The sequence below is a fragment of the Mobula hypostoma genome, chromosome 9 (genome assembly GCF_963921235.1).
Source record: "Mobula hypostoma chromosome 9, sMobHyp1.1, whole genome shotgun sequence".
Taxonomy (NCBI): Eukaryota; Metazoa; Chordata; class Chondrichthyes; order Myliobatiformes; family Myliobatidae; genus Mobula; species Mobula hypostoma.
In genome coordinates, this window is record NC_086105.1 from 131,408,888 (window position 1) to 131,426,318 (window position 17,431).

General features: G+C 39.3%; 2 protein-coding genes across 8 annotated transcripts in view; one reads left to right on the forward strand and one right to left on the reverse strand.

The window, feature by feature from the left end:
* Positions 1-2,112, reverse strand: part of glyr1 (glyoxylate reductase 1 homolog (Arabidopsis)) — a 62,209-nt gene extending 60,097 nt beyond the window's left edge. For both annotated transcript variants that reach the window (XM_063059181.1, XM_063059180.1), the window contains exons 1-3: positions 2,042-2,112; positions 1,885-1,921; positions 5-84 (exon numbers count right to left, since the gene is read on the reverse strand). In XM_063059181.1, coding sequence (XP_062915251.1) covers positions 5-84; positions 1,885-1,921; positions 2,042-2,079 — 155 coding nt within the window. In that variant the 5' untranslated portion in view covers positions 2,080-2,112. The remainder of the gene's footprint in view (positions 1-4; positions 85-1,884; positions 1,922-2,041) is intronic.
* A 96-nt stretch (positions 2,113-2,208) lies between these two features.
* The window catches only part of LOC134352062 (ubinuclein-1-like), a 64,950-nt gene continuing 49,727 nt past the window's right edge, over positions 2,209-17,431 (forward strand). For all 6 annotated transcript variants that reach the window (XM_063059182.1, XM_063059187.1, XM_063059184.1 and 3 more), the window contains exon 1: positions 2,209-2,737. In XM_063059182.1, coding sequence (XP_062915252.1) covers positions 2,516-2,737 — 222 coding nt within the window. In that variant the 5' untranslated portion in view covers positions 2,209-2,515. The remainder of the gene's footprint in view (positions 2,738-17,431) is intronic.

Consider the following 17,431-nt stretch of genomic DNA (forward strand, 5'->3'; position numbering starts at 1 on the left):
TTACTGATCTTCCGTTCCAAAGAATTTTACAAAGAAACACTTCTTTCCCCGTGGTTTCTTTAGGTCTTTTGGTGGATTTACAATCTTGAAACAAATAAAAAGTTCAAACATTGTAAATTGTTTATAAAGAATGAAAAAATGTTCACAAAAGGGAGAAAGTAAATCTATCAGAACTTACAGTTGTTACCACAACATTTTACAAAAGCAGAGAAATATCTCAATAATATCTTTCTGATAATTTGAAAGTAATTTATAGTATGACCATATTTATAATCAGATATAGAATATTTACTACAACACAATAGTTTCACAACTATATTCTACATCATGTAATAAATAAAAGGTAAGATGCAAAACAGCCAAATTTCTTTTACATAATGTCAATACATTTTCCAATCCAACTTAATCAATAATCACTTTTGGGATTACATTTTTCTACAACTTATTTAGTTATACCTCTAACCAAAGCATTAGTAATTGTCACTAGTTCACACAACTCATAATATTAAGCTTGGGAATACTTACTGCAAAATTGATCTACCATTACTTACAACACAAGTACTGAACATGATCCAAGTTTAAATACTTAGTCATGTTTCTTTCTGAAGCCATGTCACAAATGCTTTATATCTCCTACTTAAGACTGCCATTGTTGCAACTGAATAGAAATTGCTCACTATCATTCTCCATACTTCACCCCAAATTAATTTCCAGGTCCATTTCTTCTTTTCCTCGATGGTGGGCGTTAACCCTACACTAACACAATGTGGACTGGAAGAGGAGACAAATAAGTTTGCCAAAACAGGGAAAAAGACACAATTGGAGTATATTATTAAAAATTCCTACAGGCAACATTTCTTTCCAACATAAGATCATCTGAGACAAATTTGTGGTTTCACCGATCAAATATTTCTGTTGTAACCAGGTTTTTGCACAATATCAAAAAGTAGTTCTATTCACATATTCCTTACTGTTAACTTTGAGCATTTAGATGCATTCATAATTTTTTACTTCATTCCAAATCCCAGCTCTGATAACCTTTAACAGCAAATAAAGGAACAGACACTCCCCCAAGATATCTAATAGAGATCAAAAGCCAAAACATAATGGAACATTATGTTCTAAAACTTCTTGCATCAATGTGTTCCTAGTTTAATCATTTATGTTCCCTTTTGAAGCCACATCACACATGCTTCAGTCAATGTTGCAATTGGTCAAAATTTGCTCAGTCAATAGCTCCTCCGAGTTTTTCCTCCATTACCTTCAATTGATTCCCTCCTTGTTGCTGAGATCAACAATCAGTTTCAGAGCTCAAATAATTTTAATTGTTTTTGCACAAAAAAAAAATCAAAATCATTGAAAGCAAGGAACAGGAAGTTAATAAAATAGTTAATACAAAAGGGACAAAATATAAAGAAAGCAATATTGTGCAACCAACATAGGTAACAAATTCGCAGATCAACTTTTGTGCGTCCATATTAAAATGACATCTACGTTTAAATTACATTCTAATAGCAAAGCGTTCAAATCATTAAAAAAAAGATCACTGAAAGCACATTAAATTTCTTCAAAGAGAAAATAAGGTTTGATGTTCCCTAAAGTCCATGTTGTGGAACCAAATGAACAAAACGATTTCGTTCTCATGAAAGATCATCTCCATACTACATGACCTATTATTTCCAGTATTTTCTGTAGTATCTTAACGATTTCCTCATTCAGTGAAAAGGTTTATCCAAGTCAGTACATCCACTGGTTCCCAACACAAAAAAAACATTTTTTCTTTCCCGATTTGAGCACTCCACATCTGGAAATCTAAGATCTCGTTATTGGCGTTTCAATTTCTAGACACATATAAACGTTCTTTACTTTGTGTTACTGACTCACCTTTCCGGGCCAAGGCGGATATCTACCCAGCTTCCCCCTAGAAAAGATAAGCAGAAAAAAGCATGTATAAAATAGAATGTGACACTTCTAAAGAATAAAATCATTTGACACTGCTCTAATAAACGCCCTCTACAGTGAGAAAATAGCCGTCACTCACCAAACCAAGTCTCCTACCCGTAAACTCACTGTCGCCATCTTACTCACAGTCCATCGCCCGCCGGGAAGCGACAGCCCCCACCCTCCCACGTGCCCCGGACTCCGGGTTAAAGGTCAACATTAATCCCTTCTGATGTACTTTAAGTGGTATTACAAATACCTGCCAAGGCTTACGTTGGCCTAGGTTAAACTATTTAAGAACGATGCGGGTTCCTTGGAGAAAATAATTACGCCTGAAGCCTTTCAAAATATTCCCTCCGGTGTCGATGGGCGCGCACGCGCACGGTGGCGCGCAGGTCGGGAAGATGGCGGCGGCCGAAGTTTGTGGGGTTTGTTTTTGTTACCGTTGAGGGGGATTGTGATCGTTTCGAGTTCGTTTGTCGCCGCCAGCAGTGCCGTGGGCGGCAGGCGAACGAAAGGTTCGGGCGGGAAATAGCGATAAAACGTGAAGGAAGAAGCCTGTAGGTCTAATAACATGGCCGAACCGCGGCGGGTCTCTCTGACTACGCTTCCCGTCTCGGCTCCTCTGTTGAAGAAAAAGAAAGAAGAGGACGAAGAGGAGGAGGAGGAAGAGGGGGAAAATGTGAAAAAAGGTGGAATATCCACCATCACGTCACGACACACGTTGGCTCTCTTTGAGTCAAGCGAGAAGAGTTGCCCCGAGTTTTATTACCCCGAGTTAATGCGAGTGCGAAAGGTAAGCAAAGGTTGGCATTCAAGGCAACAGAGTTGCGCTTAAAAGTATAGGACTTGGGTTCAAATAGGAGCCATCCCATTCCCGACCCCTTTTTGAAGGCAGTAAATCAAGTATTTTAATAAATCAATCACTTAATGGAGTGGAAACTTCCATGGGCTTTCCGGTCGATGCGTAAGATTAGCCCAGTTATGCTTTTAGTTGCGGTGAGTTTCCATCGATGTGATCTTCCTGTGTTGTCAATGTTTTCAGTTAGAAGAGTAGATGGTACGCACTGATATGGCAGGCGTGCGACATAAATAGGAAACCATAGTCCATTGGTTGTCCTGTTTCAGCTCCTCGTTGAGTCGAGTTTCTCAGCTATGAACTTTCAATCGGTGATCGATCTGTAGCGCTCACTCTGTAATTACATAACTTCAAACCTGTGTATTGACTGTGTTACTTTAAACATAATCTATCGCCTCCTCCGTCTTCGACTAACCCAGCATGATAATATAGCTTCGCATCGTTTTGCATTTGTTCACGTACGGTTTTAAAAAGCTATGAAGTTGTTTTTTCTGATTACACTGATATTCAAATTATTAACGGGCAACAATGGCTAAATATCGAGGAAAAGGCATTTTAACTTTTAAGTCATGCATTTATATTTTTCTGACGGTTTCCTTGGTTTAAATATTGTGGCAACGGATTAACGTATATATTTACAGTACTTTGAAAATTTACTTTGTATTTTGAATTAATACTTTTAAAATCTAGTTTTGTTATGACAATTTAGTTTCTTGAGAATGATTTTATGTTTTAGCTATTATCATTTAAGCAGACTGGTAGTTGCATTCTTGTCACTAGTGCTTGGCACTGTAGCTCTACTTTTTACAAAGACTGACGTTCTGTGTTATTTTTGTTATCTATCTTACCTTCGCTCTGAATTGTCTTTGGCACACTGTTCAAACAAGGATCAAAATTGAGAAATGGGTTTCTCATCTGCTTGAGCATGTTGCATCCTTTAGTACTTGTATCAGATTAAACAATTTCAAATTTCTTGCATTTTTTTTGTGGGCGAAGCTAAATAGTTTAACTTGTGTTCTCCTCTCTCCACGAACAATTTTGGTATGATCCTTTCTACAATTCTCCTTTTGGTTCTATTTTAACAACAGTTTCAATCTTCATTTGTGTCACACATCCCTTTGTTTTTTACTTTCTCTAACTGTCCTCAACAATCTATTAACCAGACAGCTCCATGCACAGTAAACGGGATTACTTCAATAATCCTGATTTCCTCTTATTTTTCCCATTCAGAATAATGGTCTTCTGAGTGAAGCACTAATTGTTTCTCTTTCCATAGATACTGCACAACTAGCAGAGCATCTCCTTGACTTTGTTATTACTCCCTGAAATGTAAACATAAAAAACATAGAAAATAAGAGCACAGAATGGCCAAATGGCTTATCAAGACTATTCTGCCATTCACTGCAATTGTTGGTTAATCAGACATTTCAATACCATATTCTCACAACTCATTGATGCCTTTCGCAAAAATCTAAAATATTCAGAAACTTGGCTGTTAAAGCCCTCTGTGGTGAAGAATTTCACAGGCTCTGTACTCTGAAATACATTCTTCTTGGCTCAGTCCTAAATCTCAGCCCAACCTGAGATGTGATTTCCCCCACCCCTCCATTCTAAACAACCAGGAGACCCCACCCAATACGTCTTACAATCCATTCAGGAAGTTTCAATCTTCCATCAATCTTTGGCTTTGGAATGTCATTTGCCTTGGAATATGGTGGGGGAGAGGATGGAATTGAGCAAAACTCTTGGTAATGAAGAGAGAACATGCAAATTCATGTAAATAGGCTGGGATTGAAGCTGGGTCTGTAGTGCTGTGAGGCAGTGCCATAGGGCTGCTCCTAACAGGAAGTTACATCTTAAATAGTGAGGTTGGCAACAGTACCCTGATTGATGAATTGAATGTTAGTTCAAAACTGGCCGTGAGGATTATTTTGAAAACTTTTGTCAATCTGAGTGTACTTTTTAACAACCTTATTGAAAGTGAGGAGCATGCTTCAGACAAAATGTGTATTTTTGGTTTAAGTAACAGTGAAGTGACAGAAATAAGGAATCAAGTTGGATTTCTTTGTAGTGAAGTGAGATCATTATCTCAACTTTATTAAATGTTTCATCCTGGGACTTGTTCTGTATCACATCAATGGTTTGGCTGTAATGTACAGCATGAATTTAGTGCCCAACAATCTTATTTGGCTCAAATAGAATGATTTTTTATTGTACAGATATATGCTGCGAGGAGCAAAACAATGAAACAATAATTTAGGATAATCCTATCTTTAGTGCAAAGCTATCAAGTAATTTGCTTGTGAAATTATGTTAAACAAAGTTGTAATTTCATAAACTAAGGTTTAAATTGGTTTTAATTTTTTTATTTCCAGCTGTTCATGTGGAGGGGAGTGCAAACTCTTTAATATTACAGCTGTTGTATAATAATGACACATTGAAATCTTCAAATTTATAAAGAGTTTATGCAAAAAGAAATTCAACATTGTATCACAATTCAAATGGCGAAAATCTGGTCAACTTTATGACTTTTACTTTGAAATTTGCATTTAGAAAATGGAATTTAATGCAGAGAAGTGTAGGGTATTTAACTTTGGAAGGAGGGGTGCAGTATGCAGAGAGTGGTAGAACAGATGGATCTGGGGCTACAGATCAATAATTCCTTGAAAGTGGCATCATAGATAGACAGGGTCGTAAAGAAAGCTTTTGTCAGTTTGGTCTTCATAAATCAATGTATCGAGTGCAGGTCCTGATGAAGGGTCTTAACTTGAAACATCAGCTGTTTATTCATTTCCATAAATCTTGCCTGACTTGAGTTCTTCCAACATTTTGTATGTGTTGCAATGAGTGCAGGAGTTGGGATCTTGTTGTGTAAGACGTTGTTGAGACCTAAATGTGTGCAGTTCTGGTCACCTACTTGCCCACAGGAAAGATATCAATAAGATATCTCCTTTACCATAGCATTGGAGAGAGATAGGAACAGACAAGTTAGGAAAGCGTTTAATTGGAGTAAGGGGAAATATGAAGCTATCAGGCAGGAGCTTGGAAGCATAAATTGGAAACAGATGTTCTCAGGGAAATGTATGGCAGAAATGTGGCAAATGTTCAGGGGATATTTGCATGGCATTCTGCATAGGTACATTCCAATGAGACAGGGAAAGGATGGTAGGGTAAAGGAACTGTGGTGTAAAAAGGCTGTTGAATATTTAGTTAAGAAGAAAAAAAGAGCCATGAAAGGTTCAAAATTGGTAATGATAGAGATCTAGAAGATTATAAGGCTAGCAGGAAGGAGTTTAAGAATGAAATTGGGGGAGCCAGAACAGGCCACGAGTAGGCCTTGGCAAGCAGGATTAGGAAAACCCCCAAGGCATTCTACAATTACGTGAGGAGCAAGAGAATAAGACATGAGAGAATAGGACCAATCAAGTGTGACAGCGGAAAAGTGTGTATGGAACTGGAGGCGATAGCAGAGGTACTTAGTGAATACTGAAGCAAAGTGTTCATCACGGAAAAGGACCTTGGCGATTGTAGGGATGACTTACAGCGGATTGAAAAGCTTAAGCATATAGACATTAAGAAAGAGGATGCACTGGAACTTTTGGAAAGCATCAAGTCGAATAAGTCTCCGGGACCAGATGAGATTTACCCCAGGCTACTGTGAGAGGCAAGGGAGGAGATTGCTGAGCCTCTGACAATGACCTTTGCACCATCAATGGGGAGGGGAGAGGTTCCAGAGGATACTTATACTTTATTGTCACCAAACAATTGGTAATAGAACATAGAATCATCACAGCGATATTTGATTCTGCGCTTCCCACTCCCTTGATTACAAAATATTAAATATTAAAAATAGTAAAAATTAGTCAATATTAAAAATTTAAATTATAAATCATAAATAGAAAATAGAAAAATGGAATGTAAGGTAGTGCAAAAAAACCAAGAGGCAGGTCCGGATATTTGGAGGGTATGGTCTAGATCTGGGTCAGGATCTGTCAACAGTCTTATCACAGTTGGAAAGAAGCTGTTCCCAAATCTGGCCGTACGAGTCTTCAAGCTCCTGAGCCTTCTCCTGGTGGGAAGAGGGACGAAAAGTGTGTTGGCTGGGTGGGTCGTGTCCTTGATTATCCTGGCAGCACTGCTCCGCCAGCGTGTGGTGTAAAGTAAGTCCACAGACGGAAGATTGGATTGTGTGATGTGCTGCGCCGTGTTCACGATCTTCTGCAGCTTCTTTCGGTCTTGGACAGGACAACTTCCATACCAGGTTGTGATGCACCCGAGAAGAATGCTTTCTACGGTGCATCTATAAAAATTAGTGAGCGTTTTAGGGGACAGGCCAAATTTCTTTAATTTTCTGAGGAAGTAAAGATGCTGGTGCGCCTTCTTGGCAGTGAACTCTGCTTGTTTGGACCAAGTCAGGTCATTTGTGATATTGACCCTGAGGAACTTAAAGCTTTTGACCTGTTCCACTTGCGCACCACTGATGTAAATTGGGTCATGTGGTCCGCTACTTCTGAAGTCAACAACCAATTCCTTTGTCTTGCTGACGTTGAGGGATAGGTTATTGTCTTCGCACCATGCCACCTGGTTCTTAATTTCCTCTCTGTACTCAAACTCATCATTACCCGAGATACGGCCTACAATTGTTGTGTCATCAGCAAACTTGTATATTGGATTGGAGGGTTGCAGATGTTGTTCCCTTATTCAAGAAAGGGAGTAGAGATAACCCAGGAAATTATAGACCAGTGAGTCTTACTTCAGTGGTTGGTAAGTTGATGGAGAAGATCCTGAGGGGCAGGATTTATGAACATTTGGAGAGGCATAATATGATTAGGAATAGTCAGCATGGCTTTGTCAAAGGCAGGTCATGATTGAATTATTTGAGAATGTGACTAAACACACTGAAGGTAGAGCAGTAGATGTAGTGTATATGGATCTCAGCAAGTGATTTGTTAAGCTACCCCATGCAAGAAAGTAAGGAGGCATGAGATCCAAGGGAACCTTGCTTTGTGGATCCAGAATTGGCTTGCCCACAGAAGGCAAAGAGTGGTTGTAGATGGGTCATATTCTGCTTGGAGGTTGGTGACCAGTGGTGTGCCTCAAGGATCTGTTCTGGGACCCCTTCTCTTCGTGATTTTTATGAATGACCTGGATGAGGAAGTGGAGGGATGGGTTAGTAAATTTGCTGATGACACTAAGGTTGAGGGTGTTGTGGATAGAGTGGAGGGCTGTCAGAGCTTACAGCGGGATGTCGATAGGATGCGAAACTGGGCTGAGAAGTGGCAGATGGAGTTCAACCCAGATGTGTGAGGTTGTTCATTTTGGTAGGTCAGATATGATGGCAGAATATAGTATTAATGGTAAGACTCTTGGCAGAGGATCAGAGGGATCTTGGGGTCCAAGTCCATAGGACACTCAAAGCTGCTGCGCAGGTTGACTCTGTGGTTCGGAAGGCATACGGTGCATTGGCCTTCATCAACCATGGGATTGAGTTCAGGAGCTGGGAGGTAATGTTACAGCTATATAGGACCCTGGTCAGACCCCACTTGCAGTACTGTGCTCAGTTCTGGTCACCTCACTACAAGAAGGATGTGGAAACTATAGAAAGGGTGGAGAGGAGATTTACAAGGATGTTTCCTGGATTGGGGAGCATGCTCTGTGAGAGTAGGTTGAGTGAACCTGGCTTTTTTTTCCTTGGAGCAGTGGAGGATGAGAGGTGACCTGATAGAGGTGTGTAAGATGATGAGAGGCATTGATCACGTGAATAGTCAGAGGCTTTTTCCCAAGGCTGAAATGGCTAACATGAGAGGGCACAGTTTTAAGGTGCTTGGAAGTAGGTACAGAGGAGATGTTAGGGGTAAGAGAGTGGTGAGTGCGTGGAATGGGCTGCCGGCAACGGTGGTGGAGGCAGATACGATAGGGTCTTTTAGGAGACTCCTGGATAGTACATGGAGCTTAGAAAAATAGAGGGCTATGGGTAACCCTATGTAATTTATAAAGTAAGTACACGTTCGGCACAGCATTGTGGACCAAAGAGCCTGTATTGTGCTGTAGGTATTCTATGTTTCTAAGATTGAAAGAGTGCATTAGAAATTTTCAAAGATGTTGCTGGGATTTGAGGACCTGAGTTTATAGGGAAAGTTGAATAAGATGGGACTTTATTACTTAGAGCATAGAAGAATGAGGGGAGATTTACCAGAGGTGTTAAAATAGCGGGATATAGATAGGGTAAATGAAAACAGGCTCTTTCCACTGAGGTTGAGTAAGATTAGAACTAATGGTCATGTGTTGAGGATGAAAGGTGAAATGTTTAAGGGGACCATGAGGGGAACTTCTGCACTCAGGGTGGTGAGTGGAACTAGCTGCCAACAGAAGTGGTGGATGCGGACTCAATTTCAACATTTAAGAGGAATTTGAATAGATACATGGATGGAAAGGGTAGAGTTGGCCAAGCCTGGGTGCAGATTGATGGGACTTGGCAGAACTGCAGTTCAGCATGGACCAGATGGACTGTAGGGCCTGCTTCTGTGCTATTGTGTTCTAATACTCTGAAAAAGAGTAAAAACAAACTAAATTCAAAACTAAACAAAATATTGTGGGGTGTGATATGTTTAGTAACTTAATCCTTTAAGTGTATGAGTACGTTATCATGCATTAACAGCTTTCATTTTCTGACTCTCACACACGCACAATTTTCATTCATCAGGAGACAGCTAGGTGATCGGTGGCTATAGTCGATTTTCCTGTTTTGGATGTCCATGAATGGATGGATTATGATGTCGCATTGCACAAGTTGTATTTTAGCATTTGTACTGTGGCAATCTGATTCAAAGCTAGGTGCCTTCTTCCCTCTTTGTCAGTGACAATATGCAGTGCATTCTTTCTCTCCAGAAAGCATATGTCTCATGTAATCTACTTTGCATTTAAACTTGAGCTGAATTTCAACCTTGTTTCAATTTTGATCTTTACTAGCATTCACAGTCATCAGTGTAGATTCTACAAGTGGTTTACTGTGAAAATTACTGAACAATAGATTTGTGCAATAAACATGTTTTAATAAGAGATCGGAGAGTAATTCCCAAAATGAATCTTATTTTGATTAAATATTTGCCTGCTTGAGAAGGCAAAATGCTTTGGAGAAAATATTAACTAAATTTTTTGGCTATTAATTTGAATAATTTTTTATCGGTATAGCTGGAGATAATGCTGGCAGGTAAAGTTAATGAAATTGTATGAATGGCTCTTATTTTCTACAGAATATGTTTTAATTTTGAAAATGCATTTGGTAGAAAAATAATCAGACTTAAGTATTTGGAGCGAAGTATTGAACCTATTGATTTTGGGCTCATCAAATATTATCCTGGCTTGAGCATCCATTTAAAACAATTGAGGAGGTATTTCTTTAGTCAAGGTGGTGAATCTTTGAAATTCATTATCCCAGCTGGCTGTGGAGGCCAAGCAATTGGGTATATTTAAAGTGAAAGTTGATAGGTTCATGATTAGTCAGCGTGTCAAAGGTTATGGGGGAAGACAAGAGTATAAGGTTAAGAGAGAGATAATAAATCAGCCATGATGGAATAGTGGAGCAAGCTCGATGGTCCGAAGGAGCCGAATTGAGTCATGTGTCTTATGATCTAAAAATTGCTACTTTCATCATTGACTCTTATTACCTACTAGGTCCAGACCAGTTCTGTCCATTTGTTTTGACGATTCACAGAAGTAGTCAGGTTTTTTTTATATATGTTAGCTTATATCTCATTTAAGTAGCTGGATCTTATTCTGTTAATACAAATGCAAAAAATTGTTGATGTTGGAAGTGTTCGTGTTCAGCAGGGAACCAGACTGGGACTTCTGTTGTTTGTGATGCATGTAAATGACTTGGATAAAAATGTGGATGCGTGGGTTTGTATGTTTTTAGATGACTCAAAAATTAGTGGCATTGTAGGTTGTGTCGAATGTTGTCAAAGGATATAGCTGGAAATAGACCAGTTGCAAATCGCTGATGGAGTTCAATCTGGGTAAGTGGTGTTGCATATTGGGAGATCAAATGGAAAGTGAAAGGACATAGTTAATGTCAGGACCTTTTTTGCAGTTATGCACTGAGGAATTTTGTAATCCATGTTCATAGCTCCCTGCAGTTGGTCCCACAAGTTGATAAGTGGTAAAGATAGTCATAGTCATACTTTATTGATTCTGGGGGAAATTGGTTTTCGTTACAGTTGCACCATAAATAATTGAATAGTAATAAAACCATAAATAATTAAATAGTAATATGTAAATTATGCCAGGAAATAAGTCCAGGACCAGGGTGTCTGACCCTCCAAGGGAGGAGTTGTAAAATTTGATGGCCACAGGCGGGAATGACTTCCTATAACGCTCTGTGTTGCATCTCGGTGGAATGAGTCTCTGGCTGAATGTACTCCTGTGCCCACCCAGTACATTATGTAGTGGATGGGAGACATTGTCCAAGATGGCATGCAACTTGGACAGCATCCTCTTTCAGACACCATCGTCAGAGAGTCCAGTTCCATCCCCACAACATCACTGGCCATGATGTGTAGCATGCTTGGCTTTAGTGGTTGAGGCATTAAGTTCAGTAGTCCAGAAGTTAGATTGCAGCTTTATAAAGCATTGGTTAAGATGCAACTAGAGTATTGCATTCAGTTCTGGTCTTCCCATTATAGGAAGAATGTGGAGGCTGTAGAGAAGGTTCAGAAATGGTTTACTAGGATGCTGTTGGAATAGAGGGCATATACTATAAGGAGAGATTGGGCAAACTGATGCTTGTTTTCTCTGGATTGGCAGAGACTGATTGGGAACCTGATGGAAGTTCATTAAATTATGAGAACCAAAGAGTACACAACTGATGCCCTTTTACAGGGTCAAAATGTCTAATACTAGAGAGCATGCGTTTAAGGTGAGGGCGAATGTTCAGAGGAGATATGCAGGACATATTCTTTTTGCATACATCATAAAATGTGCTGCCAGAGGTGTTGGTGGTAGAGACGTGGAATAGAGGCATTTAAGACATTTATAGATAGGTACTTGTATATGCAGAGAATGGATGGATATGGACCATGTGCAAACAGAAGGGATTAGGTGTCATTAGCTTAAATTACTTTGGCACAACAATTCAGGTTGAAAGGCCTGTTCGGGGAAGAAATCAAGGCAATTATGTAGAACTGACCTGTTACTATGCTGTTCATTCTGTGTTTTATCTGAAGTAAAATAGAAAATGCAATAAAGATTCAGTGGGTTAGGTCACATTAGTGAAAAAGGAAAAAAAGACTTTTCATCTGAATAATGAATACAGAGAAAGCAAGTTGGGTTTTAAGTTTCTGAGAATCTGGGGTTGGGAGGTTTTTTAAGGCAAAGTGAATATTTGTGATTAGGTAAGACCAGGGTTGCTACAAAGATAAACTGTTGATGAATTCAGCAGGTTGATTAGTCACTGAGGGTAATTAGAAAAAGAAACAACAGGATTCCTGCAGAATACAAGGCTTTCAGAAGAGGGAAGAATGGGAAACACAACTGGGTGGAAATTTGCAACAAAATTAATGAAGTTCTATGTGATTTTGAGAAGCAGTGCCATTGTGATCATAAAACATAGGAGCAGAATTAAGCTTATCGAGTCTGCTCCACCAGTTCATCATAGCTGAACTATTTTCCCTCTTAACCCCATTATCCTGCCTTCTCCCCATAACCTTTGATGCCCTTATTAATCAAGGACCTATCAACCGCTGTCTTAAATATATACAATGACTTGGCCTCCATAGTTGTCAGTGGCAATGGTTCCACCCTCTATCTAAAGAAATTCCTCCTCATCTGTTGTTTGAAGGCTGTGCTCTCTGATCCCAGAACCTCCCACTTTTGGAAACATCCTCTGCATGTCCACACTATCTAAGCCTTCCAATATTCAGTAGATTTCAGTGCAATCCCCCCATTCTTTTAATCACTAGTGAGTACAGTCCCAGAGCTATCGCTGCATGCATTAGCCCTTTCATTCCTGTGATCATTCTCCTGAAACTCTGAACCCTCTTCAATGTCAGCATATCCTTTCTTAGTTATGGGATCCATATACTCCAAATGTGGTCTGACCAATGTCTAATAAAGCTTCAACATTACATTACAAGTTGGAGAGGAGAAGATGGTGGCACGACGCAGCGCGCAGCGGCCACTTCAGTGATGAATATCTGTTATCTGTCAAGTAGGGTGCCGTGCACAGTCCTGATTTGATGGAGGCAAACGTGAGAGCACGGAGGAACATCTGGTGAAACGTCTGAAATGCCTGTTTTGCTGCCGCTGCTACTGTGTGATCCATAATCTCCAGAGGGGAAGGCCTCGAGTCCTCGGCTTTGCTTGTTGCTGGGCGGCTGGGGTGGGGTTCGGCAGAGATGGTGCTCGGTGTCGGAGGGCTGGTCGGAGGCTCGAAGTTTTCAGACGGACTTAGAGTCGGCTGTGGTCGGGTGCTTCCAGGGTGCTGCATTGACAAGTTTGCGGTGCTGGAGGTTCATGGCAGGGAGAGTTTCCCCCTTCTACAGTCTGCATGAGATGATGGGGCCATCGGGACTTTGAGACTTTTTTTACCGTGCCCATGGTCTGCTCTTTATCAAATTACGGTATTGCTTTGCACTGTTGTAACTATATGTTATAATTATGTGGTTTTTGTCAGTTTTGGTCTTGGTCTGTCTTGTGTTTCTGTGATATTATACTGGAGGAACATTGTATCATTTCTTAATGCATGCATTTCTAAATGACAATAAACGAGGTCTGAGTGTCCTCATAATCTAATCTAATATCCTAGTCCTCTTGAAATGAATGCTGACGTTGCATTTTGCTGCTTTTGCTACTGACTCAACTGCAAGTTAACCTTTATGAAATCCTTCACTGGGACTCCAAGTCCCTTGAATTTGCTCCCTGTTTAGAAAATAGTTGACACCTTCATTTCATCTACCGAAGTACATGGCCATTCACTTGTACTGTATTTGATTTGCATACTCTTGTTTCATCAACACTACCTGTCCCTCCACCTACCTTTGTATCACCAGCAAATCTGACCACAAAGCCGTCAGTTCAGTTATGCAGACCATTAATGTATTACGTGAAAAGTAGTGGGCCCACTAACCCCTAGTCACTGGTAGCCAACCAGAAATGGTCCCCTTTATTCCCACTCTTTGCCTTCTGCCAGTCAGCCAATCTTCTGTTCATTGTAGTATCGCTCCTGTAATTGTTGATTTAATGGAGAAAGATGGAAGGAATCCAGAATTGGACTAAGATGAAGACTGTTAGGATGGGAAGCAGTGTCTTTCTCCAGGCTGTGAGACTGACCACTACCCAGGTCTCATGAAGCACTGGCAGTGTTTTACTCTTTAATTTCTAATTTGTGTCATAAATGTGTTCTATGCCAATTGTCAATCTTCTGGATTACATTGTTAATTTATTTGTGGTAATATTACTTTGTGCTTCTTTCTCCAAAGGAACAAGAACATATTCCGTTGTTCCATTTGGCAGTATACATGTATATGGTTGAATGACATTAAACTTGAAGTTGAATTGCAATATGTTAATCACTTTCTGTACATTTTTTCCCTCACCCTCTCTACATTCTCTGTATGTCATCTTTCCTCTCCTCTAAGCTCTCTGATCTTTTTGCCTTATTTTCTGATTAATTACAGTTATAATTTTATTTTTACTCTAATTATATTTCTAATGCCATAAAATGCATGAAAGTTTATTGCACATAGTATAAAATGCTTCAAGGAAAATAATTGGTATTGCAGAATTGCAATTCCATCTAGTTTTAACTTCCACGAGAAGATGTCTGAGGTAGAATCCAGATGACATTAAACTGCACTAACATTTACTTCTACTCTTTACCGATACACTTGTATTTCATTAGTGCATTTTATTCTTTTAATTTTGTGGAAGCAGTGGTAAAAGCTTAGAACATCCATTCAAGATACAAGATTGTATGATAGCTCATTAGATTATACAGCCAAATCTGCATTACACTATCCCATAACAGCCCACACTTCAGTGTGGAAGGCTTTCAAAGCCAAATAACATGATCCATGCTAAAAGTCCAGAATCAGCATAATTTCCCATCAAAGTTAAACCAAATTGAGTAGATGACAGAGTACTTGCATTCATCAACAACGTTAACGATCTTAATGCTTAGACTTCTAACTGACCCTAAAAATGATGTAAGCTATAAATAGCACCTTTCACAGATATGAAGAATGTGTTGTAAAATTTAATGGCCTGTAAATTCATTATAAGACTGATATTCAAAATGAAATTTAGTGAGCCAGTTATAATAAGCATTCTACGTGGATCCTGAACACTATGTTTAAAATTGTTTTAAAACAGTATTCAGTTGTTCCTTAGATCTCTTTAATTAGTAATAAATTAATCTTTCATATTTTATCTAGCTGATCTTGCTGAGCTTGTTCATGGGTATACAATTGCAATTCTCCTTCCCATCTGCCATTGAAAAGATCAGTCTTGCTTTTGCACCCCCTTGGGTTCAGTTATTAGAATGCACTTCTCCCTGCTCCTGACATTACACCGTATTTACAGTTGCTGGAAAAACTGTTTGTGAACTCTGCATTTACCTGGTTTTCTGCATTAATTACTCATAAAATATAGTCCAGTCTTTATCTAAGTCACAATAGTAGTCATACGCAATCTGCCTAAACTAATAGCACAAACAATTGAACTTTTCATGTCTTTATTGAACACATTGTTTAATCATTCACAATCCAGGCTGGAAAAAGAATGTATTTAATAACTGATAGAACCTACTTTAGCAGCAATAAGCTGCACCAAATGTTTCCTGTAGCTGCTGATCAAAGACACAACAGTGAGGAGGAATTTTAGACCCTTCCTCCATACAAAACTGTTTCAGTTCATCAATATTTCAGGGATACCTTCCACAGGTCATGCCACAACATCTCAATTGGGTTAAGATCTAGACTCTGATTTGGCCATTCCAAAACACTGATTTTCTTTTTAAACTATTCTGTTGATTTGCTTTTGTGTTTTAGATCATTGTCTTGTTGCATTATCCAACTTCTTATTAGGCTTCAAGTGATGGATCGCTACCCTGATATTCTCCTGTCAAATGTCTTGATTTTGAATTCATTGTTCCCTCAATGACTACAAGCTGTTCAGGCCTTGGGGCAGTGAAGCAGCCCCAAACAATGATGCTCCTTCCACCATGCTTCACTGTTGGGATGAGGTTTTGGTGTTAGTGTGCAGTGTACCTTTTTCCTCTAAACATAGTAGTGTGCACTTAACACATAAAAGTCTCATCTCCCACAGAACATTGTCCCAAAAGCATTGTGGAACATCCAGGTGGTCTTTTGCAAACTTGGTGAGCAGCCATTTTTTTTTTGGAGAACAGTGGTTTCCTCTGTGGTGTCCTTCCATTAGCACAGTTCTTGTTCGGTGTTTTACTTACAGTTTATTCATGAACAGAGACTTTAGGAATTTCTAGAGATTTCTGCAGGTGGTTTGCTATTACCCTTGGGTTCTTTTTTCACTTCCTTCAGTATTGCACAATGTGCTCTTGGTGTGATCTTTGCAGGATGCCCACTCCTAGGGAGAGTAGTAACGGTACTGAGTTTCCTCCATTTGTGGACAATTTCTCTTGCTGTGGACTGATGAACACCCAGGTCTTTAGAAATGCTTTTGTAGCCTTTTCCAGCTTCATGCATCTCTACAATTCTTCTTCTAAGGTCCTCTGAAAGTTGCTTTGATCGAGGCATGGTGCACATAAACAGATCTTTCTTGAGAAGAGCAGGCACTGTCAGTAAACCGACTTTGTGTGTGTCTTTTTTATCGGGCAGAGCACCTCTACAACCCGCACCTCCAATCTCATCTCATTGATTGCAATACCTAACTCCAAATAGATTTTGTAGAAGACATTATCCCTGAGATTTGCATACTTTTTTGAACCTATACTGTGATTGTTTAAATGGTGTACTTATCATCGATGAGAAGTACAATTGTTTGTGTGTTATTAGTTTAGGGCAGATAGTGTTTCTGTTATTGTGATTTAGATGAAGATCAGACCACATTTTATGAGTAACTAATGCAGAAAACCAGGTAATTGCGAAGGGTACACAAACTTTTTTGTAACTGTAAATCTTGAGCATTGCACTTGTACATATACAGTTTTTTTTTTGCCCATTACCCTTAAAATCCTACATTGACATCTGTTCACATTTCTGATCTACGTAGTTTCATTGCAGCCTTTTTTATCCTTGTTTAACTTTTATCAGCCTTTTGTTATTCAAGCTCAGGTCTTCTGCGTTTCCACCATATTTGGTTGTTAACCCTGTTGTGACGTTCTCTTCTAAACTCTTGTATTTCCTGGACTTTCTCCTTATGTTCTCTGTTTGCAGCCATCTATGCTTTAAATTTCTCTGAAATGCCTGGCAATATTTTTCTGTGCTAACTGTATTTTGCAAAGTTTAAAGGTTAAGGTCACTGTTTATCCAGTGTCTTAGAAGAGAATAAATCATAAGTAAATGAGAGATTATTAAGACTTCCTGTGGATTTCAACAGCTGTCATCTCGCCAGCCTGTCCAAAGTCAGAAAAGGCGGAAGTAGTAACTAGTTTTCTTTTGA